The sequence below is a fragment of the Poromitra crassiceps genome, assembly GCF_964638095.1.
Source record: "Poromitra crassiceps genome assembly, chromosome: 8".
In the NCBI taxonomy this organism is placed as follows: domain Eukaryota; kingdom Metazoa; phylum Chordata; class Actinopteri; order Beryciformes; family Melamphaidae; genus Poromitra; species Poromitra crassiceps.
The window spans coordinates 43,482,411-43,507,099 of record NC_139629.1 but is presented as its reverse complement, the minus strand read 5'-3'; the positions used below and the strand labels follow the sequence as shown (position 1 = coordinate 43,507,099).

The 24,689-nt window shown below is 45.4% G+C and overlaps 1 protein-coding gene and 1 pseudogene across 2 annotated transcripts in view; one reads left to right on the top strand and one right to left on the bottom strand.

The window, feature by feature from the left end:
* Positions 1-1,974: 1,974 nt before the first annotated feature.
* ccdc30 (coiled-coil domain containing 30) overlaps positions 1,975-24,689 on the top strand; it is a gene marked incomplete at its 3' end in the record, with an annotated part of 22,792 nt that continues 77 nt past the window's right edge. The window contains exons 1-27 of the mRNA XM_083641244.1: positions 1,975-2,053; positions 3,220-3,402; positions 4,258-4,378; positions 4,807-4,997; positions 5,379-5,465; positions 6,279-6,356; positions 7,300-7,456; positions 8,690-8,761; positions 9,043-9,155; positions 9,298-9,428; positions 9,569-9,761; positions 10,770-10,865; positions 11,472-11,600; positions 12,054-12,191; positions 13,167-13,345; positions 13,617-13,890; positions 14,131-14,253; positions 14,983-15,153; positions 16,369-16,578; positions 17,186-17,343; positions 17,570-17,735; positions 21,587-21,708; positions 21,919-22,060; positions 22,284-22,420; positions 23,517-23,634; positions 23,966-24,030; positions 24,571-24,689. The exon at positions 24,571-24,689 is cut by the window's right edge and continues 77 nt beyond it. Coding sequence (XP_083497370.1) covers positions 2,039-2,053; positions 3,220-3,402; positions 4,258-4,378; positions 4,807-4,997; positions 5,379-5,465; positions 6,279-6,356; positions 7,300-7,456; positions 8,690-8,761; positions 9,043-9,155; positions 9,298-9,428; positions 9,569-9,761; positions 10,770-10,865; positions 11,472-11,600; positions 12,054-12,191; positions 13,167-13,345; positions 13,617-13,890; positions 14,131-14,253; positions 14,983-15,153; positions 16,369-16,578; positions 17,186-17,343; positions 17,570-17,735; positions 21,587-21,708; positions 21,919-22,060; positions 22,284-22,420; positions 23,517-23,634; positions 23,966-24,030; positions 24,571-24,689 — 3,688 coding nt within the window. The 5' untranslated portion in view covers positions 1,975-2,038. The remainder of the gene's footprint in view (positions 2,054-3,219; positions 3,403-4,257; positions 4,379-4,806; positions 4,998-5,378; positions 5,466-6,278; positions 6,357-7,299; positions 7,457-8,689; positions 8,762-9,042; positions 9,156-9,297; positions 9,429-9,568; positions 9,762-10,769; positions 10,866-11,471; positions 11,601-12,053; positions 12,192-13,166; positions 13,346-13,616; positions 13,891-14,130; positions 14,254-14,982; positions 15,154-16,368; positions 16,579-17,185; positions 17,344-17,569; positions 17,736-21,586; positions 21,709-21,918; positions 22,061-22,283; positions 22,421-23,516; positions 23,635-23,965; positions 24,031-24,570) is intronic.
* LOC310781602 (serine/threonine-protein kinase OSR1 pseudogene) lies at positions 19,428-21,002 on the bottom strand (annotated as a pseudogene). Its single transcript has one exon. The product of its transcript is annotated as a serine/threonine-protein kinase OSR1 pseudogene (transcript).

The following is a 24,689-nucleotide window of genomic DNA, read 5'->3' as shown; positions in this document are numbered from 1 at the left end:
GAACATACCACCGTTCCTCATACAGTCATGTTGTGATTCTAGACAGGGAGGGTGGATTACGAAAAATAAACACACAGCTATAACACTCTGCTGCTGAAGATAATGACTATTCAGAGCAATTATTGGCCACGCAGAGAGAATCGGACCAGGAGACATTACGCAGAGAGGTCTGAGTTAATTAACAGGGTCACTGGGGGGATACACCTTACCAGCAAAACAACAAATTAAAGAAAAATAAGTGACAAAAAAGCAGTTAAACAAATTTTAGTCTCTGAATGCCAAGTGGTGAGGAGGAGGGGGAGGATGCGAGTGGGCCTTTATTAAGGCTCTAGGCCCTGCATTACAGATAGTAAACATATAACAACTTTTAATTGTGTTTTCAATGCTAAAATCATAACTAAATTCCTACACAAATTCATAATTATGTCAATATTTCCCCTCCCAGGCATGCTCCCAGGCCCATCAGAGGGAAAGTTAAATGTCACCTTGACGCCCCCTGGTGGTTATTTCCATTGCTCAGTGACAAAAGCTGGACTTCGATATAAAGGAATGTATTAATGCGTAGGCTACATTGAATAAACATGAAAGGGATTGTATCGGTATAAAATTATGCTCATTATTGATTTAAATTACTTACTGGCAGGCTGCCGAAGAAGAAAGTTGTGTTTATGTTTGTTTAGTGTTTCTGTTATCTCTTCAACACGACAGGCTGTTTTGGTAAAGTCCACGAATTACTCCTGACATATTTTAGACTTTGTCATTTGAAGAAACAAGCAAATAACTAAACAAACAAACAGTTTAAACTGACGAAACTAGCAGTACTTCCCCCTCCCTTCCCGCAGTAGATAGATGTTCCCGTTATTATCCCCTTCATCACCTGAATGGTACGGTCCGTTGCCTAGGTACCTGCAGAAGCCAATTCACCCCACCACGCCTGTCCTCTGCACCTGGTCCTACTCGTCTCTACTAGCTTTTGGAAGATGGGTAAAACTGGCAGAAGCTACATTTCGTTACTGCAAAGAAGTAGTTTTAGCCTCAGTGCAGCCACAAGGAATACGTTCCTTGCAGTTCCTTGCTAGCTCTGTCCAGTGCGCACCAGTTGCTGTCAAGTGGCCACTGGTGAAAGCTAGCCAACGTTAGCGAGCTAGCGTTAGCTGACCGCCCAGTAAACTCACTTTGGGGCTAACTTTGCTAACTAGCTAGCGGTTAGTTGTCGCTGCCCGTCTTGGGTATTTGGTAGCTGATTAACATTAGACGGTAAGCCGATTTATGGATAATTTAGCCACATTTTTCTGACTCGTGAACTAGCGTGGCAAAAGGAATGTTGTGCTAGAAAAAAAACCTCACTTGCTCCTCCTCGTCAGACATTTTGGGAAGAGGAGTTTATAGCAGAAAAGAAATTAGGAGTTTTAACTCCCTACAAGCTGAATCTCGTCAGTTGTTGGCAAGCAAACTATAACTAACGGTAACGTAACGGCACAATGCAAATATTAAATAACTAAAATAATACTTAGTGCTCCCTAATGGACAAGATAATGCATGCTTGCTAGAGACGTTGCCCTTCTTGGTTAATATGCTAAATGTCTCATGATGATAACTTACAGTAGCAGCCGATCAAACAGCTAATCGGCTTCAAGCTTTGCATAGCCTCAAGTGATGTAATGTAACTCACCTGCAGGCTATCTATTGTGCCACTGCCTATATATAGTATGTAAATCAAGGTAGCTGTTCTATTCAAGCTTAGAAGGTAAGGTACATGTAGTTTGTGAATGCAGGTCTCAACTTGCTTGCAGAGCATTGGTGTAAAGTCTGTCATCTTTTACAGGGGAGCTCAGGCAAGAGAAGCAGACATGGGCCGATTACAGCAACAATGGGAGCGCTGACTTTTAAGGATCTACTCATCTTTGACATGTTTTCGAATTGAATATCGTTGTCAATGGGATACCATGTAGGCTAGACTGCTGTTTGGAATCTTTAGATTCACCACCGAGGGAAAAGTTCATCACAGATGCAACTTCCTCAAACCTAATGTGTGACCATGGATCATGAAGAGGTAACATCCCTAACTGTTAATTTTCTTATTTATATTTGCCAGTCAGTTTGAGATCACTTCAGTTCAACACGTCACCAACTATTGAACTTACTGAAGTTACTACAGTTTTTGACCTTGTTTGTTATTCTCAGAGGCATATCGACATAGGATGGTTGTCGAATAAGGGCAGGTAATTAACTTTTCCATCCACTGCCCACAGTGACTGATGGAAAAAAGCAATTTCACTATTTCACCAGCCAAACAAGTAAAACATTTTGTAAAAAAAAAAAAAAAAAGAACAGATGGTTGGTTGCAACTTACATGCCAGTGGCTTGGTAAAGCGGACAAATCCTGTGATTGCCCCATCATGTAATTCACCACTTCAAGAGCAAGCATCGACAATTTGGTGTCATGTTATCGTGCAAAAGGCACATGAGACCTGATGCCCTTGATCGCAGCCGGTTGAGACAATAGCCAGCATGTTGGAGCAGTGCGGTGGTGACCTCTCCCGCAGTGCTCTAATCGTTGAATTAGGGGCCCACTCAGGTTACAGGGTCTGCAAATTACAGCATTGAATTCAGCAACAGGTGCTTAGCGTTGGCATGCCTCTCTTATGTTGTGTCCTTCTCCCATGTGTCACGCAAGGGATCAGTTTGCAGCTAGACTGACAACTGTGATGTTTAACACACTGTCATTTGCAGCTTGCATGTGTTAAGCTCATTGTTCAGCATTAGGACAAAAATAATAAGCAAATTCTATTGCAGACATGGTGTGGCACATCCTTGAAAAAGGAGTCTATAACAGCATAATGCATGCAATATATACTATGGCGTTAGAGCAAAAGATGCCTGTCATCTTTTGGCTGAATGACACTTCAATTGAATATTCATATGACATGATAAGCAAAGTTTTATGATGGTAGGCAATATCTTCTCGCCTCGGCTACTCACAAGTTTTGTGTTTGTGTTTTGTTCCATCCTTCTGAAAGTGAGAGTTATGAGCTTCAAGCTGCATTTTTTAGTCTATCCGTGTTCTGTGACAACAGGCTTTTCACAGACAACCCTAATTTGTAGATAGATCCCTATTGACTTACAATAACACCATATTTCACTGCATAATAACATTCAACACTATACCGATGTCTGATATTTAGACCCAAAATATTCAAACCTCCTCTGGGTCCTCAGGTGCAGACGGAGCTGGACCAGATTGCTGTGCGGCTGCAGGAAGATGGCCTGGCTCCCGGTGCCAGCGCTGAGGAGCGGCAGCGCCACCTGTGGCGGCAGCTGCTCTGCAGGGAGGCAAAGCTTCACTCTGCCACCCAGGAGCTGCAGACCGTACGCGCTCAGCAGGCCAGTGAGATGAAGGAGGTGAGACAGTTTTCATATTCCAGTTAGCCAACTGTTGCAACACTTATCATATCATCATCATACTATCATCACCTTTTGAACTTTTTGTTTATGATGGGAGATTCCCAATCTTCCAGTCTAATGGTACGTTCACAACAATAGCGAAAATAACGGTACTCGCTCAAGTTTGACCGCGCAAATTATTTGCTCAAGTTGAAAAACTTCAAAATACCCTTTTCACGGGGGCCATTTTGTGTCGAAAAGGCAGGGTAAACACAGGTGCAAAAAACAAAACACTAATGAGGGTTTCCAACTTAGACTCATGGAAGCTGGCAACCCTCATTAGTGTTTTGCTTGCACCTGTGTTTACCCTGCCTTTTTTACACAAAATGGCCCCCGTGAAAAGGGTCTTTTCAAGCGAATAGCAGCTGAGGCTAATTTAGCATCATTCACGGCACAGAATTTCGCTTCATTCGTGCCGCCCGGAGCGAAATGGCCTCTGACTTTGTATGTAATCTCGCCACGATTTGTGAAATCGTGGTTGGTGTGAACGCCCGGTGACAGTATGAGATAGTACGCTCCTTTCTCTCATTGAAACAACAGAAAAATAAAAGTGCTATAGCCCATAACTATAGCAGGTTGAGGGATTTTCACACCCGTCCCTGAACTAGGCTCAAATTGTGTATTTGATTAATTTCCATCGTGCACAAAATGAGTGTCCATATTTAGTTGCAATGCATTGCAGTATAAATAGAATAGAACCTTTCTTTTTCATTACTTGCCCTTCTTCATATCTGAGTCTCAAGGACAGCGCCGACTGGTATCTCAGTCCCAGCTGAGTCACTCTTTAATGTCTGTCTTTAATGTCTGTCTAAGGTGGAGAGCTATGTGGAGCATATCCGTGGGCTGCTGGAGGAGCGAGAGTGTCTGACTGCAGAGTATGAGAAGGACAATGAGCAGCTGCGACTGGAGCTCCAACACAGCAGACTCCAGCAAGGTGCATACACTGTACCACTAGTATCATGTTAGCGTTATTTCCGTTGGGTTGCAGCCTAGTCTGATCTCCCAGAAGTCCTAAGCAGGAGGATTTGAACATACGCCTCAAACTGTTTAGTAGTTGCCATATTGATATAGATGTTTTGAAATGTGTCACATCTGTCTGTGAATCTCTTAACACTGCATCAGCTCTGGGGATTTGGATACTTGTGTTTATGTTGTCTGGTGTCATGCATTACATCTGTTCTTCACTATACTTGATGTCTTGTTGTTACCTTGTGTCAATCCTGCTGTCTTATCATGTGTGAGCATCAATTATCCAAATGCATCGTTTGCTTGGCAAATGAAATGGATTGTGAAGTCGTTGCTACACTTTTATTACCATTGGTGTCATTTCAAATCGAATGTGTTGTGTTCGCTCTCTTCCAGAGAACCAGAGCAAGGAGCTGGCGGAGATGCTGGCACAGGAGGACCTAGGGGAGATGGGACTGAGCAGCCCCAGTGAGCAGGTGGCTTACCTGCTGGTGGAGAGGGCCACGCTGCTGGAGAGACTGGAGGCCGCTGAGAGGAGCCTGGACCCCCAGGAGCTCACTGGCAACTTGAGGGAGGTCCACCTCCAGGTACAGCACCGGCCTGTGTCAAAGGACAGGAGGGTTCCCAAGGATGTGAATTCTTCAGAGAGAGAGCATTCATATGAAGAACCATACACGTCCAGTTTGAAATGTTTTCAATAGCCAACGTGCATACTGTTGTGTCGTTAATTCCAATCATTTGGAGTGTGAATATCATGTTTCGGCTGATGGTTCAAAACCTCTACTGTCATAAACAGTGAATTATTGTAGATAATATGGTTTGAAGCGTCAGTCTCATAAAAATGTAAATGAACATATGCAAAGGCTGTATGTATGACTTTTTAGGAATCCAATGCAAATACAAAGAACATATAAATTCAGCGAACTGATATTCACTCTCGCTGTCCCTGTCTGATCTTTGGACAGGAGGAGGTGGAGCACATCCGCCACACCATGGGGGAGGAACTACGGCAGCAGAGGGAGGACATGCAGAAGACCAAAGATAACATTACCAAGGTGAGGCAGCTCTACTTTAGTCATAGTACTACTGTATAACCTCTCACACCTTTCAATCTATCCTATCCTACTGTCGACGGTTTCACTGGAGTTCTGTTGCTAGGGAACAGTTTGGACCCGTTTATTTCCTGGCAGTTTGTATTAGCAAACGCTGCAAAGAAGGAAACTGTCCTGTCTGTCTGAACCAATTTATCTCCCCAGTGGGTTGGCCAATCAATCTGAACCTGCACATGGGTATTGAGTATTGGCATAGGCAGGGACTGACAAAGCAGATTTTTTTTATGCCTTTGCCATCAGGGGGAAAAAGACCGCGGGCAGGACATGCCGTCGCCATCCTGGGGGAAAAAGTTTTTCCAGCATCCATAATTGTATCAAGCTAACTATAATGACAGAAGAAGAGGTTTTGCCATCAAAATAAAAGCTTAACCATCACACACTGTTGATCATCTGATTGAAAAAAAGGGGGGGGGGGGATCACGATTGCACTCAGTCTCACACATAAACGTCAACACTTGACAAATGTTCACTCAGAAAACGGCATATGAAACTCAATATGAAACTGCAGTGCACAAGGGCATTGGGCATTGACATGGACTGACGAAGCAGGTTTTTCAATTTCCCAAATTAAGCCGTTTATTAGATTCCCCCCCCAATTCTGCACACAGTTGTGGCATGCGCATCCCCAGGTATGGACTAGTTTAGGTTGAATTGAAGTTGTGAAGGAAAGAGCAACCAAATTGATTCCAGTTTAAAGCACACGTATGTTTGACATGTATTGATGTTACTCTATGCACACTGATTCTCTCCTCTCAGCAGTGTTCATCGCAGAGTCCATGGAAGAAGCTTTTTGGGCTGCGCAGGTCTGGTCAGAGCAAACACAATGGTGCCCCTGTAGGTTCCCCCTGTACAGCTAATACTAACTAACTAAAACCCACAACTTGGATTGTCTTCAGAGTTCAGACACTATTGATTGGCTTGAGCAATGCTATTTTATTTTTTTATTCATTTCACTCTGAGGCCATTTACACCTGGTGCTAACATGCGTTTTCTGTGATCAGATTGCAATCAGATTGCGTTTTATCACTTGAAATGCCAGGTGTAAACACCCCCAAAACGCATTGAAGAAGGATTGCAATCTGATCGGCCAAACCACCTCCGGAGGTGGTCAGGGATGCATTGTGTACACATTGAACACAAGTGTAAATGCAATGTGTCCTCTCAATCTGGATACAGCAACTTTATGCGGATTGAGAGGACAACCATTTCTTCCATCAGATTGCAATCTGATGGCAGAAAACACATGTTAACGCCAGGTGTAAATGGAATCAGGTTAATGTTGTCAAGTACAATCTGATTGCAATCTGATGGCAGAAAACGCATGTTAACGCCAGGTGTAAATGGCCTCTCTGACGATGTACTTTGACATCAGCATGACCTATATATATATATATATATATATATATATATATATATATATATATATATATATATAAACATATTGCATTGCTAGTCCCACTAACGCATCTGTCAATTGAATATTCTAATATTGATTAGTGCTCGAAAAGGGTGGAAGGGAGAAACGGTAACGGCATGTCACAGGCAACAGCATGTAGCCTAGTACTAGGCCAGTTGTCTCTTCACAGGTGTATCCTAATGCTAAGATATGGGAATGCAACCCCCTTTTTTTCCTCCAGGCCTACAACCTCAACCTCAAAACGCATGTCCCTGACAACACCGCACGCTGGGCCACTTGCATCACCCAATCTAACTAAGAAGCTCCTCAATTGCTGTACTCCTCCCACTCCAGCCTCTTGTCTCATTCTTTTTCCATCAGGTCCACACTCTGGAGGTTTCCCAGGAGCGAGGTGAGCGCCAGCGGCTGGAGCGGGACCTGGAGGAGGCATCTAGGAGGCTGGCCATGGCTCACCAGGACATCCGCAGGCTCACCAACGAACTGGATGCTGCCAGGAACAACAACCCGGGACTCAGCGGTAAGGTTGCAAAGATTTGAAGCAACAGAATTAGATGAACACATATGAGTCTATTTTTAGATTTTGATCCAACATTTTTAAATATTATTGCCTAAAGATCAATCACAGGTGAAGGCATGATTGTATACTCATTGTTCACATTGTCGGATGATTAATTTGTATACTTTTGGGTAAAACACACTCCAGATGACATTGAATGCCTATTCAGCTGTATGTCAAAACATTTTCAAAGTGGACTTAAGGGTTAGGGTGATCATAGCCCACCATTGCAGACACAGCTCATGTCCCTTAGCTCCATACCTGGCTTGCTGTCTTGGTCTCAGGTCCAGAAAACATATTCATGTCCACAGAGCTCCAACATCTTCCAGGACTGAAATGTTGCCAGGATTTAGTTGTGATTAATTTAGGAGGCAGATTGCTCTGAGCATCAATATTTACTATTTAGGCACTCTTTTCGTCTAGGCTTCCAGCAAGCGTGGTCGCCTTGAACATACTATGAAACAGGCTGTCAAGACTAGAGTGAACAAAGCTTACCTGATTAGCGTAGGCCTAGTCTCACATGGTGAGACCCAGCGCCTTACGTCAGATGGAGGTTTGGAATCACAAGTCAATTTTCCAGGTTCCGCCAACAGGAATCCCGCGGCGAAATCTGATTGGCTGAGCATTTATGGAAGTCCGGCATGCCATCCGTGGTTGGTCAATTCATATGTCTGTCACGCCTCTTTTTTTTTTGTCTTGGGGCCGGGCGTTAACCACTTTTGAAGAGTTGTGTTCCAGACGTAGTGTAGATGTATCGTATCTACGGCTGGCTACTACGAGACTATAGTGGGCCAACTCATCTCTCGCCAGCTCACACTTCTGGTTCACCAGCGCTCCGTCTCGGTGAATGATCTCATTTTAGTTTAGTGCGGATTCAACACGAAAACAAAAGACGGTTATAAACATAGACACATGTAATAAACTTAATAGTGACTCTACCATAGCAACTGGCTGTCATCATCTTTACTTTTGGTTGAGGTCAGAGGGAGGGCAAAACTTCTATAGCCTCTATATCGGCTTCGGCATCTACGTAAGCTTCGCCCACTTTTGATTGACAGACATTATTAACCAATCCATGAGCGATCTGACTGTGACAACAGCCAATCGCAGGAAGTGATTGTAAACATGAGAAACGGTGCTATCAAAGGCATAAACATTATACATAACTGAAAATATATTTCTAATCTCATTCAGGACCTGAGCTGGAGCGAACAGGTCAAGAAGTGGAGCAACTGAGGAAGGAGGTGGACAAACTGAAACACTGTGGTGAGAGAGTTCAACTTTAAATTCATTAATTTGAAGCTAACACCAGGCACTATTTGGATTTGTTATTTTTATTTTTTCTATTCTAAAATTCTAGTCGGCTTGAAAAAAAATGGTAGAAGTGCCAGGGGAATTTTGGAACTTACCAGCCACTGTGGATAGATATGATCTTCATAATGCCTATAAGAATATGCAAAAGGCGGAGGGGGGGGGGGGGATAGAGTACATCTCATGTCTGATACTAGATGTTCTAATATCTTCATTTACTGTATGTCCCTCCCCAGATATGGTGGAGCTGCACAGAGCCAAGGAGCGCAACGAGAGGCTAGATGTTGAGATCAGAGCTCTGAGGGACAGAGTGCGCACCTTAGACTCTGAGAAGAAAAATCTCCTGGAGGTGGTTAGTATTTACTGAATATAAGTACTAAATAAATACAAACTCTTAAAGTTATTGTAGCAACATGGCGTTGTTTGGTACTGCACTGATAAATACCTTTGGCCTAATCGTCAGTGCATTACATTACATTATGTTTGTGTAGTTGGCAAAGAAAGACGCAGACCGAGACGCTGTAGTGAGAGCAGGGGATCAAAAGGACAAGAGCATTGGCAGTGAGCCTCAAAACAACCTGGCTGGCTCGTCAGCTGAGGACAAGGATCCCATTCATAAACGGTAAAGCTTCCTCCTCATCACCTGCTCTCTGGTTCAAAGTCTGATAAACGAATGCTTGACTTTACTCTTGACGTGAATCACCATCTCTCTCCCCATACCTCCCCGGTCCTCTCTCCCTTTCTCTGCTGTCCCTCGGCCAGGTGTCGTGAGATGGTGGAGGATGGGCTGGTGCAGCTGCGGGAGCTGCAGCGGCGCCTGCAGAGGCAACGTAAGGACCACGACGAGCTTGTGGAGAGGAACGAGGAGCTGGAGGCCTTGCTGGGAGAGGCCCAGAACGCCAGCAAGGAGGAGAGGCAGCGCCACGACGGAGAGCTGGAGGGAATGCACAGGAGGGTGAGGAGCAGCTTCAGGCCCCCCTCCAGTGTATTTGGTCATTTTTAAGATATTTCATGTGTTTCTGAGTCCTGGTCTGTTCATTAACCACACTGTTTGGCAGTATTTCTTTGACAAATAACCTAATTTTGTGCTCAAAGTAAAAAAAGAAAAGAAAAGCTGTTGCTAAAAGGGGTGATGACATACAGTATGCCTCAATGGACCACTAGTGATACGTCATGTCAATTCAGGTCTGACCAGAGACTGAGACTGTGGGCAACCTGGTATGCTAGCTAGCGAGCTGTTAGTTACCTTAGCTAAGCCCACTGCCTGCTGCTGTAACAATGTTTGCTGTGCTCAAAACAGCACTGAATGACCAATTTGATATACCGTAACTGTTAACCAGTTCGAGTCACGCTCTTTCCATTGAGCCCATCAGCTTTGGTATCTGTTGGCCGGTTTGTTGATAATCTAGCAATATTGTGGATTCTAAACAATATGATTAGGAGGAGATACAGCCAGGACGGCCATACTGTTTCCGTTCCCTCCCGCTGTAGCGCAAACAAAGACTATAATGAAAGCAAGAGACGAAGCTCATCTGCTTTTTTGCGGTGCAACCATGATGTTGTCGTGGAACGAAGGAGCGAAAATCAGATGAGGTACAAATATGCAAATAATAAAAATATTAGAAGGTTTTCATAGAACACAAACGCTTATACAGGTAGGAAAACTGACTGGAGGCGGCCTTTAAAGTCCGTGCTGAGAAAATCTGTATGAAAGTTCCTGAATGAATGAATACAAATTATTTGGTTGATGAATTATTTATTGATAAATATTTTGGTTTTGAGAATTGAGCAATACATAGCATATGAGTCGTGTTAGAAAATCAAGTTCATACTTGAGAAATCGAAGAAAAACAGCTTTCCCAGACATGAAATAATCCCAGTCCTTGACTAGAATCCATCTGACAATATAATTGAGTCTGGCGCTAGGCTTACTGTGTCTCTAATGACCTGCATGGCTGTGCAGATCAAAAGCCTGGAGGCAGAGCTGAGGAAGCCGGGCATCCAGGACAAGTTATTGAAGAACGGAGAAGACGGGAAAGAGGAGTGCTACTTACAGCAGGTTAGCCAACATTCACTCTTGAACATGAGTTTTTCCTTTGTGTTAATTTCATAGTGATGCATCACCACCACCACAGAACAAGAACACTACAACTTCACATCACCACCACCACAGAACAAGAACACTACAACTTCACATCACCACCACCACAGAACAAGAACACTACAACTTCACATCACCAACACCACAGAACAAGAACACTACAACTTCACATCACCACCACCACCACAAAACAAGAACACTACAACTTCACCTCGGCAAAATGGCAAATGAAAATCACTATCATTTAGTCAAACCTCCATCTAAAACTGAAAAGCTGTGTAGTCCTAAGGCTTAAATTTATTTTAAATTAGGATAAAATAGGTTATAAACTATAAATGTAACCAAGACAGGGAAGGACATGCACCACTGCTGCAAATGAGAGGAAGCACCAGTCCAAATATCCCCCGCTTGAATCACATCTGGCTTCAAATGGAATCTTAAATTAAACATTGACCATCAGCTACAGTTATTAAATGTTGGTACATAAAAATTGGTTATATAATTCAAATCGTTTGGCTCCATACTGCACATAAAAAGTTGGACTGTTTTGTGGTCTGTGGTGAGCAGCTGAGGGGCGGCAGCCAGGAGAGAGTGGCTCTGCTAGAGGCTCGTCTGACCGAGGAGAAGGACTGGAGGAAACAGCTGGAGGTCGACCTCGGCGCCGCCCAGGCCGCCCTCAAAAAGGACAAGGAGGTAAGTCCATGCTTATCCAGTGTTTCCTCTTGATTTAGTAGTGCCTCGCCAGAGCAAGAACAATACCACTGCTGATATATATATATTTTTTTATTTTGCCAAATTTCTGTCTAAAACTCAAGGAAGTGTAGTCATAATGTGAAGCAATACTGTTTCGCTTGGAAGTGTAAAAAAAAAAATCAGCACTGCAACATGCACTAGAGTGGTGACTGCAACCAAAACAGCGACCATAAAAACAGGAAACAGTGCCTCATGACCTCATGCACGTCCGCTATGATGTTGTTTCGTGTCGTGTATTTATAAATATTATTTATCATGTCAATGGTAACCTGTTACTAACTACACTATTTCTCTTACTGTGCATCATTGTGACTGTGCGTCATATTGTGACTGTGCATCATTGTGACTGTGCATCATTGTGACTGTGCATCATTGTGACTGTGCACACCAAAGGCTTTGCAGATAGGTGAGAGGGAGCTGAAGAAGCTGAGGATGGAGGTCAACAGTCTTCAAACCGAGTGCCAACAAGGGAAAACTCTCATCAAGAGCCTCACCCAGGTCAAGGGCGAGAAGGCAGTTCTCGAGGAAAAGGTTTGCATGTTGAATTTATGCGTGAACTTGCTGTTACTAATATACCTTACATAGGAGTCCTTTATAAAATAAGATGAAACTCTTGGGAAGTTGTGTTGTTGCAGCGGTAAATAGTAATAGCATACAGGAAATATTTAAGTAGAAAAAAAAGAGAGAAGAATTTGAGACCAATCAACCCTTTTCACGGGGGCCATTTTGTGTCGAAAAGGCAGAATCAACACAGGCGCAAGCAAAACACTAATGAGGGTTTCCAACTTCCAATCATGGAAGATGGAAACCCTCATTAGTGTTTTGCTTGCACCTGTGTTTACCCTGCTTTTTCGACACAAAAAAATGGCCCCCGTGAGAAGGGTCCATAGGAGTGGAGAGCTAACAGCTGTGCCGAGCAAGAAGGTGCCCTTTGGCAGAGGGTACAAATACTCCATTTAAGCTGGTGAGAGGAGCCAAGGCACTCAACTTGAAGTGGAAAAAATGAATGCCTTTATTTCATTGGCAAGTGCTCTACACAAACAGAACATGGTTGGCATCTTTCTTTCATCAAGGATCTTAAAAGCCTTAACTCTGACGCCGAAATGCGTGGGGGTTAGTTTTTTAGTCATGATCTTTATATGGAACTTGCCAGTGAAATAAATCTCTCATTCTCTGAAGTAGAAATATGAATTAAGCAAAAATGACAATATATACATGGCAGCAGGAATGCAGAGTGCAAAATAACAACTGTCGAACATACTGAGACAAAGAAAATATAGATTATAAAAGTTGATGGACAAATATGAAATATGTAGTGTGAAAATAAATTGGCATTGTAACGACATCAAGATAAATGCAATATAAACAAATGAGGCCTTAAAAAAGGATGAGAATACCTAATGCGTTTATGTGCAATGTGAATTTACAGCATATATACAGGATGTGAAAAATGTGTCCGTTCCCCTCTACATCCCTCTGTCTTTGTCCCTCCGCCGCCCCTCTCAGGTGGCCCAGTTGGAGCGCGCCCAGACCCGGCTGCAGAGCGAGCTCGAGCGCCACAAGGACAGCGGCTGGACCCAGGAGGACCTGAGGGAGAGCAGGCTGCAGGCGGACCAGCTCCGACAGCAGACGGACCGGCTGACCGCTGAACTCGCCAGCCTCAAGATAGCGCACAATACACTGAGGTGCTGATCAGTGCAGCGTTGTTGTGGGTTGCCATGGAGATGGGAGAGAGAAGCGATGGCAATGCTGCGTACTGGTTCGCCACAGCTATCTTGCTTCTTAGCCAATAACAAGGCGGGATTAATTGATCATGTGATTTACTCCGACGACAAACACTTTTTTAACTATCTCTACTAGATTCACACATACCATATTCACAGTATATAAATGTGCCTTTTTCAGCCTTACTTGCTTACTCCCCCCCCCCCCCCCATACATGTGCGTACTGTCCAGGGACGAGATGGTGACTGAGCGGCGGCAGAAGGCGGAGCTCCAGGCCCAGCTGAGCTGCAGTGTCCAGGAGAAGCTGGCGGCTGAGGGGGAAAGAGAGAGGATGGGCCTGGAGGTGGAGCGCCTCAACAAGCAGCTCCAGTGGCAGCGGGAACAGCTCTCGTCTAGACTGGAGGCATCCAGCAGCAGCCAGGAGCCCCGCCCCCAACCACACACGGCTCACCAAGAGTCCAGCCCCAGTCCAGCGGGGAGGAGCGAGGACGAGGGCTTTGATCAGGTAACAGGAGAGCATGGTACAGATGGTTCATTTTTTGGAACGGTACAAATCTGAAATCGTCCTGCACGCCTGCAAAGCTGTACGGATGTATAGAAGTTAGGGCAGCGGGGTGGATAAGTGATAAGAGAATTCCTACTTCTAAACCAAAAATCTAAAAAACTTTCTGATATTGGTTTTGATGCATGTTGTGACATTACGTACCATCTAGACTTCTGATGGCTGTCTGTATTGTGTTTTTAGTTGTTCTGTCTGAAGCGGGAGCTGAGTCATCTGCAGGCCACTCTGGAGGAGGAGCAGCAGCTGGCCTCTCAGCACCAACTGGCCCTGCAGGCACAGGTCAATGAAGCCCAGGCACGCACCAAGGTCCTTACAAGTATCTCAGCGCATCCTTAACACATCCTAACGTGGTCTCAAGCTGCGTTCACACCGACCTATTAAAGCTTTTCGCTGGCATCGAGTTTACATACAAAGTCAATGCAAACGAGAGATTGAGCGTATATCGCCCAGGAGAAAAATCGCTGGGCGTCCGAGCGACAGAGACAGAGCGATAGGGAGAAAATTCGCTCGTCGCCCGAGATGAAATATCCCAACTCGAGCGAAATTACGCTGGCATCAGTCGCTCGCTGTTCAACGCTGATTGGCTGCCGTGTGAGAGCGAGTCAAGGATCACACTGGCTTGGAACAAACCGCTGGTTTATTGTGTGGCAACAAACCGCATTGACAGCTGATTGTCAGGCTGACAGCTGACATGAAGTGAAGTCTGTACTACCGGTATAGAGCTCGCGTTAGGAGCACGCTGATAGGCTTAGCTTGTAAACAACTACGGTGGCTCGTAGTGGACAAACATCATGACATTGCGTAACGTTATAGCCCCCAGAAGCCCGTCAATTCGTGTGCCTGTTGACGAGCGATTTAAACACAGCGACAGAGCGATTCCAAAGGGTTGAATCGAGCGACAGAGCGAAAAATAAATATCTCGGTGTGAACACAGCTTCAGTGTTGCCACAGTTCACCTCAACATTTCTTCTAATCAAATCAAGCTCGCTCGCGTTCTCTCCTGTCGAGCCAATACCTTTGGCATTTTTCTCTCAGTCCCAGGACTCAGTGCTGAGCCAGAAGGCAGAGGAGGCTAAGCAGCTGAAGCAGGACCTGCAGAGAGCCCAGAGCCTGTTCACATCGGCAGAGCGAGAGCTGCGCTATGAGAGGGAGAAGAACCTGGACCTGAAGAGACACAACACCCTGCTGGACCAGGAAAAGCTCAAGGTTGGCATTTAACTCCAGCAGGCTGAGATGTCCCGAGTGCCACTGAAGGTCATTGCTTTAATCATTGAGTCGGCCGCTTCACTCTGAATGTTCATCAGCATCAGCCAATGTGTAAAGAATTACATCAACTTATGAACAACCGCGAGGAAATATCTCTCCTGTCGATTTTACTTTACCACACAACTCTCTCCACTTTCTTTTACCATGCAACAGAAAACATATATAAAAAACACAAGGGCTTATAAACTTGCATTAACCTTATTGCTTTTATGCTGTAAGATTAGTGTTTTGTCCCTGAAGTTTGCTGAGCTATAGGCACAAATCACCCATTTGTTATAGCAGATTGTTGTTTGTTTAGTTCCTTCTATTTTACAGCCGTTTGCAATGTTGTTAAAGTGATAATACGGAAGATTTTCATCTAAATAAATGTCTGTTAAGTCACTCTCTATCTGATAGTGAGTTAACACAATGGGTGATTGAGCCTATGGCCCATTGATGGAAGCCTTTGCATTTTCATTTTCAGTATTGCAGCATTTATGAACTTGGTGTCTGTGGTGACACAGGGTGGGCGGAGCCAACACAATAGACTCACTCTGTAGGTTACTGTAGGTTCACAGGGTGGGCGGAGCTAACACAACAGACTCACTCTGTAGGTTACTGTAGGTTCACAGGGTGGGCGGAGCTAACACAACAGACTCACTCTGTAGGTTACTGTAGGTTCACAGGGTGGGCGGAGCCAACACAATAGACTCACTCTGTAGGTTACTGTAGGTTCACAGGGTGGGCGGAGCTAACACAACAGACTCACTCTGTAGGTTACTGTAGGTTCACAGGGTGGGCGGAGCTAACACAACAGACTCACTCTGTAGGTTACTGTAGGTTCACAGGGTGGGCGGAGCTAACACAATAGACTCACTCTGCCGGTTACTGTAGGTTCCCGACAACTCTTGTGCGAAGTGGGATAACATAACAAGCTACTTTTTTCCAGTCTCTGCTAGCATTACGGTTGGTTACTATGGCCGAACAAACAGAGTAATGTCACATAATCACGCTGTTTGGATCTCACCTGCAATTACCACTTATTGCCAATAGGTGTCACCCAAGAGAGCAAAACTGAAATCTTCCATATTATCACTTTAAGGAAAGTGCGGTTAAATATAGTCCTCAATATTTATACAGTTATTAGTGTTTACTTGTATCATGTGCTTCCTTCAGCTTTGTGCAGAGCTGAAGCAGGCCCAGACCAAGCTGGTCCAGGTGGAGCAGAGCGTCCAGGGCCAGGCGGCCGAGTGTGAGCGGCAGCAGCACAGACTGAGGGAGCTGGAGCTGCAGCTGGCACGCAGCGCCACAAGCCGCAACACCACCACCAGCCTGCAGGAGGAGCTGCAAGCCGAGAGGGCGCGGCTCATTGCTGCCGACAAGAAGGTCAGTGTGGGGGAAAAGCGTAGACCAGGGATAGGCGATCGTGTGCCATGGAGGGCCCCGAGTCCTCGGATTTACAATCCAACCAAAACCTATACCCAAAGTGTTTTGACTGATTACTTCCCCTACTGTGGTTTAAAGGAAAAACACAGACATTTTGGGAGATTCGCCTATTTACCATCTTCCCGAGAGTAAGACGAGTTAGATAGATTCCCTTCTCTTCTCTGTGCTTGCATTAGAATGTGTGGCGTGCCCGCAAGGCATTCAGTCTGCCAGAAAGCCATTAGAAGAAGAAAGTTTAGCGTATAAGAATAAGAACAATAGGTTTCCCAGCATTCGCTTTCGCTGTGAATACCTAATTACAAGACATTGTAATTTACGAAGCAAATACATGGCGGAAGTACCTTCCTGAAGAAAACTGGAAGTTCCGGCTCGGCGGCTATGAGATGAGTGCATAAAGCATCATACAAAAAAAGCGATGACGACTGTTATGAGCTGAGGGGGGAAGAAGCTGGTGTTGTCTGTGTGTCTGGGTCTGTCTGTCTGTCTGTCTGTCTGTCTGTCTGTCTGTCTGTCTGACTGACTGACTGACTGATTCATCCCATGCCAGGTGTTGGAGCTGCAGCAGCAGCTGAAGAATGCCCAGCACCGTGTGCGTGTGGAGGAGGCCCGGGCCGGGGAGAGCATCCGCCTGGAGAGGGACAGCAGGGACCTGTCTGACACCTTGTCAGCCCTGAGAGCCCAGCAGCAAGAGGAGCACATCACCAGGTCACAACCAACTACAATGGCCACACCGCGCGCACTTAAGTGTTTTACTGACCGCAGTAGTACCGTAGATAGATCCCTTGTTAGCGTTTCATCCTGAGCTCTGGAAGTTGTGCTAGTTCAGCTTTGTCACGGGTTGTTTCCAAACAGATATTGGAGAATATAACACTCTCTAAGGGTGTCAAATCATGCCAAGCATCATTGTTGACACTCTCCATTCCTCTCCCAGGAAGCTGTTGGAGCAGCGCGAGGAGGAGTTGCAGCAACAGGTGCGATCCCTGAGACTGAAGGAGGCTTCACTGACCAGGACAAACTCTGAGCTCAGCCACCGCGCCCAGCAGCTGGACACGCGCCTGGCTATACTGGAGGCCGAACACAGCAAGATCAGAGAGGAGGTGAGGAACACCCTGCACAGGTTCATCAGACCTTATCGCTTTTGCAACACCATATTTGGATATTTTTGAGGCAGTTTTAACTCCTAAGCTTGTCTCACATTATATTCGATGGTAGCCGTGATTCAGTTCATACTAGTACTTGATAAATGCTTAAAGCTTGTTTTATGGCCGCCGCGCCGCGCCAGGCACGGGGGAGGAGCGAGGGCCGCGACTCGCGAGACAAAAATTACGTCAATGTGTTGGGCACGCCCCCGCAGCCGCACAGCGTGTACCTGAAGATTTTTCTAGCAGCGTGACACTCCGCACGGCTTCTCTCCAAACATGGACGCTTTCGAGCCACTGAGCCCTGAACACAGCTGTGTTTTCGCCACATTTCTTGACCCATGTGGTAAACCTTGATTTTCAACCGTTTTTAGTCATTTCAACAAGTAAATGTGTTGTGTTGAGAGAGATTAAAAGCAGGCTATCAGGACTGAGAACTGAAACGGCTATTCAGTAAAAACAAGTTTGGTGATTCATTCATGTGCTGATACACGGTCGTTTGAGAGTGAAAGCGCACTCCGTACTGCACATAATAGCGTTTCATTGTGACTTTTCATGGGCTGTTGTGATCACTTGGCTGCCGTTCTGACTATAAAAGCATCGGCCCCAGCGTGCAGTGCGCACGTGATCTGCCTTGCTCGACTATAATGAGACCTTAAGGCTTTTGCACACCAAGTCCATATATTTCGTCCGAAATTGTTGCACGTTTAAAAAGAAATACCTCATCACTCACGTTTGCACACTGACTCCGAAACCTTCGTCCGTCATTACTTTTCGGAACAGGTTCGATTTTCTGCATTTTTTTTTCCGCATCAGTCAAAAGCGTTTTGTGAGCTGTTTGACCCATCTGTGTCTATGGGGGAGAGAGACAGAGGAGCGGCCAAGAGATCAAATGTGATATCACTAACAATGTCACTGAAACAATTGTGATATCATCAGTGATATAGGATATACACTGATGTGCACCGATGACATCACAAAGGGAACAAGTCGCGATGCCATCACAATGAGAGTAACAAATAAGGAGATGACATGATGGCGCCATGACATCATCACGATCATGACTTCATAAATGATTACGAGGTTTATAACATCATTGCTTAACACCAATGGTGACATCCAGCTACCATTTTAGGGGATAAGTGACATAACTGATGAGATCATCGCTGATGAGATCATTATTTATGATCATGTGACAATCTCTATGACAATAATCAATGTCTGTCATAAATCACTTATGCACAGAGCCATTGTGACAACATGAGAACTCATACAGACCGATGATGTCACTTCACACAAGGCCCCCCACAATATGCTAATGAGGTTATATAAATTGTGATATCATCAGTCGTGACATCCAGCTAAAGTTCGACATGCCCCTGCTTGGGGACTTGTGAGATAAGTGTCCTTTCCGTGACATTATGAATGACTGGCTGACTGATGGTGGCATCAAGCTACCATTTAGCAGATAAGTGACATAACTGATGACATCACAATTACTTCCCAAGCAGGGGCATGTGAAGGCTCAGGCTGAATAAGAGCCTACCCCGCCCCCTGTAATCTGATTACTTACTATTAAAGTGAATCTTGAATCGATCAGTGCATATGACATCATCACTCGATTGTGACGCATGATATCATCAGTGGGTATTACATCATCTCGGTGGCATTTGCTTTGATGCTGAGCTTTGCAAATCCTTTTAATTCGACCTCATCAGGAATTTCCGAATCATCCAAGCCCAATGCCAGTGTAAAGGTCACACCACTTGGATAGTTTTGAGGATCATCAACGATCTTTTGCAAATTGGCAGCAACAATGACTAAGTCCCTCCCATCAATCATACGTGCCGAGACCATCTCCTGCGAAACGCCGTTAGCCGAGTCTGTGCCAGGCATGAACTCAAAAAGGATGTCATTGAGTGTGTTGGTACACAGATCCCTCATCCTCAGCACCAGTTTGATGGGAAAGTTGTCGTTGGCTGCAGGTGGGTCCAGTGCAGCGCTGTCTGTCTGGATGTGGACCTGTAATGAAGTGTCGCCCCCTGTCTGGTCAATGTCATCAACGTTCTGCTGTGCTGCACCAGGGGGCTGCAAAATATCAGAATCCTCGTCCAAAATCTCCAAATGTCCAAATTCCTTCACTCTGGGTGACCGGAGAGATGCCACAGCAGCCTTGGCCTCCTCGCTCTCCTCGTCCAGCTCGTCGTCACTCCACTCCCACTCGCCGTCCTCCGTCTTGTGAAGTCGACCGCTCGAACCCGGCACGCGACGAACCTTTTTCGATCGTTCCGTTATTGTTGGGCCATTCTGTACAAGCTTCTCCTGCAAGTACTCATTGTTCTTGGCTTTTGTGAAGAATTTGTGCTTCAACAATTCAGCGGCAGTTGGCCTTTTCTCCGGATCTTTCTGTAAACACAGGAAGATCATCTTCCTGAAGGACCTGCTATAATTCTTCACCATCTCCTTGTCCGTGATGCCCGTCTCCAGACAGGGAGGGACGTTCTTCAACGTCAGCATCAGCACCTTCATCGGTTGGAATTTGTGATATGGTGCAAAGCCAGTGGCCAGTTCAATGGCTGTTATCCCGAAACTCCAGATGTCTGCTTTGAAATCATACCCCCGGACTGACTCCATGACCTCAGGGGCCATCCAACATGGCGTCCCCACAAACGTCTTACGAACCCTCTTCCTGGTCATGTCTCCATGAACTGCTATAAAGGCACTCACACCGAAGTCTGCAATTTGAACTGAGCCATCATCTCCAAGAAGAATATTTCCAGCCTTCAGATCCCGATGAATCTGCCCGTTTTTGTGCAGGTAGTCCAGCGCCTCCAAGACTTCTTTAAGAATGGTGGCTATGCTGGCCTCATCCAGCACGCCGGTCTTGTGCTCACCACGGGAGATGATATGCTTGATCATGTCCAGCACTGAGCCACCACTGAGTAGCTTCATCACCACCCAGAGTTCATCTTTCACCACAAAGGAGGTGTAGTAAGAGACAGTGTTTGGGTGGTGGCAATGGCTCATAGCTTGGATCTCTATCGTGAGCTCATCCAAGCTAGTTTGACACTTTTCCGCCTTTATGCGTTTGATGGCCACCTTCTCCTTTCTGGGCACACAGTATGCTACCTGCACCACTGCTGTGGCGCCACTCCCTATCACCTCATTAAGGACATAGTCATCCTTGTCAATTGACCAGGGTTGAGAGCTCTGGTCATCTGCCATTGTTTCGCTGTTTGGACACCGAGTGTATATAGCCTCTGCAGGGAAGGATTTATGACATCACTGATGATGTCACAATGTCTATGACATCATCAGTGTCTGTCAGAAATCACTGATCATATCACCAATATTGCCAAATGTTTCGACTGTATCTCCTACTAGACAGGCAGTGCCTTCCACTTCTCAAGTGAACAAAATGTTTGCATTTCTTTTCCTCAATGCGCTCTTAGTGCGACATACATCTGGCTCTGTCTGAAGGTCGGAAGGAAGCTGACTCAAAACCCTCAAAATGCTCGAGTTACATCACTGATGACATCACTCACTGATTATATTACTGATGACATCACTCACTGACACCAGATTTAGGCCGGCAGCCAGCTGTCGCCGAGTGATTGTGATGTCAGCAGTGATATCCTCAGTGATGTAACGAGCAATTGTGAGGTCATCAGTGAGTGATGTCATGTCATCAGTGATGTCACTCTTTGTCCTCAGGGTTGTGAGTCAGTCAGAGGCAGATTTAATCACGATTGGTTTTATCCGTTATCTTTTCTAAATATAGATTGAAATCTGTATTACATTCCCTCCAGGAGAGGGACACTCACAAGGCCTACCACAAGCTGCAGGAGGAGCTGGTGTCCAGTCAGCAGGAGTGTGAAAGAGTACAGGGGGAACTGCAGCAGGTGCTCCTCCAACTGGACACACACATCAGGTCAGAATCACACCACACTCACAGACTTTCTTTCCTTCTGGATCTCAGTTTTTATGACGTGGCCACTAGTGGCCAATGCGTCTATACATTCAGGCGGTGTCTCATAGACGATCAATGGATCAACATGGGAGGGGGGGGGGGGGGGGACATCCTCCATTTTTTCTTGCTTTTTCCTGTTTTAACTTTTTGGTGCTTTTCCTTTGACTTCAGGAAGTACATTGAAAAGCAGTGTCAGCACAAGACCAAGCTGCGTCAGGCCAAGCACATCTTCCTGAAGGCCACAGCACAGAGAGACCGAATTATCCAGAAACTGGAGAACGACCTGGCACTGGCCTCCAACCTCTCACACAAGGTCAGACACCTGGCTCTGGCACTAGGCAATCCTGTCACTGTTCTAAAGATGCAATGGGGATGGATCCCCTGGCTAAATGGCACACAATATTCCATTTAGAATCAGAATCAGAATCACTTTTATTGCCACAGTATGCAATATAGAGAGAGGGGGCTATCATTATAACTATCATTATAACTCTTTGTCTCCCTCTTCCTCTCTATTCCTCCCTGTTGGCATCCAGGAGAAGGAGTGGATCCATACAGTGATGGAGGAAAATGAGAAGCTGTTGGCGGAGAAGAGAGAGCTGCTGAGGAAGATGAGCGAGGCAGAGGAGATGGGCAGCAACGGCCTGAGGACCGCCTCCACTGTCCAACACAGGTATTATAGCTTGGAATTCACTTTGAATCATGAATTATTTTTTTAAGGACATTCCGTTTGATTCCTGCAAACCTGTGTTTTTTTCTTTTGGCTGAAAGTTGGTTAAATTAGCCTCATGGAGGAGGGAAGAGAGAAAGAAAAGGGGCCATACTTCTTTGTTTAACCTCTAAGATTATGACTAGTGTTGCTCAGGGTCAACAACACACAGTAGGCCATCCGGGTAGTGTAGTGGTAGATTCCCTGCCTACTAACATGAGGGTCGCAGGTTCGCGCCCCCGTGTTACCTCCGGCTTGGCTGGGCGTCCATACTGGCAGGATTGGCTGTCTACGGGTGGGAAGCCGGATTAGGGGTATATGTCCTGGTCGCTGTACTAGCGCCTCCTCTGGTCAGTTGCGGTGCCTGTTCGGGGTGGAAGGGAACTGGTGGGAATAGCGTGATCCTCCCACGTGCTACGTCCTGCCAGTGAAGCTCCCCGCTGTCAGTTGAAAAGAAGCGGCTGGCAACTGCGCATGCGTCGGAGGAAGCATGGTGCTAGTCTACGGCTCTCCCCAGATCGGCAGAAGGGGTGGATCAGCGACCGGGGCAGCAGGGGGAAATTGGGGGGAGGGAACAGTAACGTTAAACGGCTGTTCACATCTATCATACACACTGATAACTCATAAATGCCGTGACAATATGGTCGTCACAGTTTATTTGTCCAAAAATGTCCGCCTTGTGAGTCTTGCTGTCTGTCCAGCTCTCCCCAGCTCTACTTCTTCTTCTTTGTGGACTGAGGGCAGACTCAAAGCTAATGCTATAGTGACTCACTAGCATCTCTTGAGATAGAAGCGATATTATAGGAAAGTAGATATCGACTATATCTCTGCAGCACTGTACAAAACCGTTGCTTCCCAAGATCCTATTGATAATTTTAGTTCACTTCTGAATGTTGTGTGCATTGTGAAATGCAAAATATTTAAAAATACTTTTTTTTTTCTTTTCTTTTTTTACATCTACCGTTAATATACCTGGGCGGCCTGCCCAAGTAAAGTCTATGGGGTGGGAAACGCTGGCTTTGGTCCGTTCGTGTGACGTAACTATGCACGGCTGTTTTAGGGTCCATGTATTGGAGGTGGAGAACAGACAGCTGCAGGACAGAACCCTGAAGCTCTCCAATCAAGTCAGTTCCCTGGAGCGTGCCCTGAGGAACGTCCAGTCCTTCTACAACCTAGAGGTACCAGTAATTGTTAAGGGACATGCCACCTATTCTGCATAGTTCCACAAGTTCACATACATTTTAAAAGAGCTAGTATACCAATAGTGGCCTGTGTTGAGAATTTCAAGTTATGCAGTTGCTGTAGGGAATCTAAATGTTAGCCGTTTGATTGGAAATGGTTCGAGATGGATTCTGTCACTGCTGTCTATTAGTTGGTGTTTTGAAGGTAAGAGAACCAGTGTGAAATAATGTCAAATGTGTGGTTATGATACTGTATATAATGGGTGTATACCTTCTCAAAAGGTGGTTTGATCTCATTTTTTTCTGTTGATATTTGTCTTCTCAACAGAGTGTCAAGAAATCGTTCCCCTCTGAAAGTCTTGGTGACGGGATCCTGCATACGTCTTCTCTGAGGTAGGACAGTGTGGAGTTTTGAGAAGGCTCCGATTTCTGTTTGAAACAATTACGGTACTTGGTTGATATTTATGCTACATGCGGTTTACCTATTCTTCTATTCTTTGGGGGGAAATTGGTACACCCATTTCGATAATTTTGTCAAGCAGCCAAATCATTAGATTTTTTTTTAACATTAAAACTTTTTTTTTTAAATTACTGCATGGACAGCTCCTTCAAAACTGTAACACTGAAAATGCTGCAACATGTTTGAGATGCTGTTTTAGTGACAGTGGAAAATAAAAAGTGCTCTGAGAAAGCATTATATTGGCCTCTATATTTTTTTATTGGGGTCGGAGGTGGGCCGCAAACAGTTTTGAGATTTTCAAGTGGGCCCTGAGTTGGAAAAAGCTGGGAACCGCTGCTTTAGAGGATTTATTCTCTCTTAAGGTGTTTCTGTTATCATGGTACACTGTTGATAGTATTCCACTGCATGGACATGAGTGCTACTGCGTGTGACCTTTCTGCCATTTCACACCGTGTGTCTGCGTTTGTCCCCAGTCTCACGTCAGGTATGTGTGACACACTGGGCATCCTGGATGCCATCTGCCGTGCGAAGGTGGACGGCACCCGAGCCTCTTTCTCCATCCCCCAGTCCCAACCATCAGAGCTGGGCTACC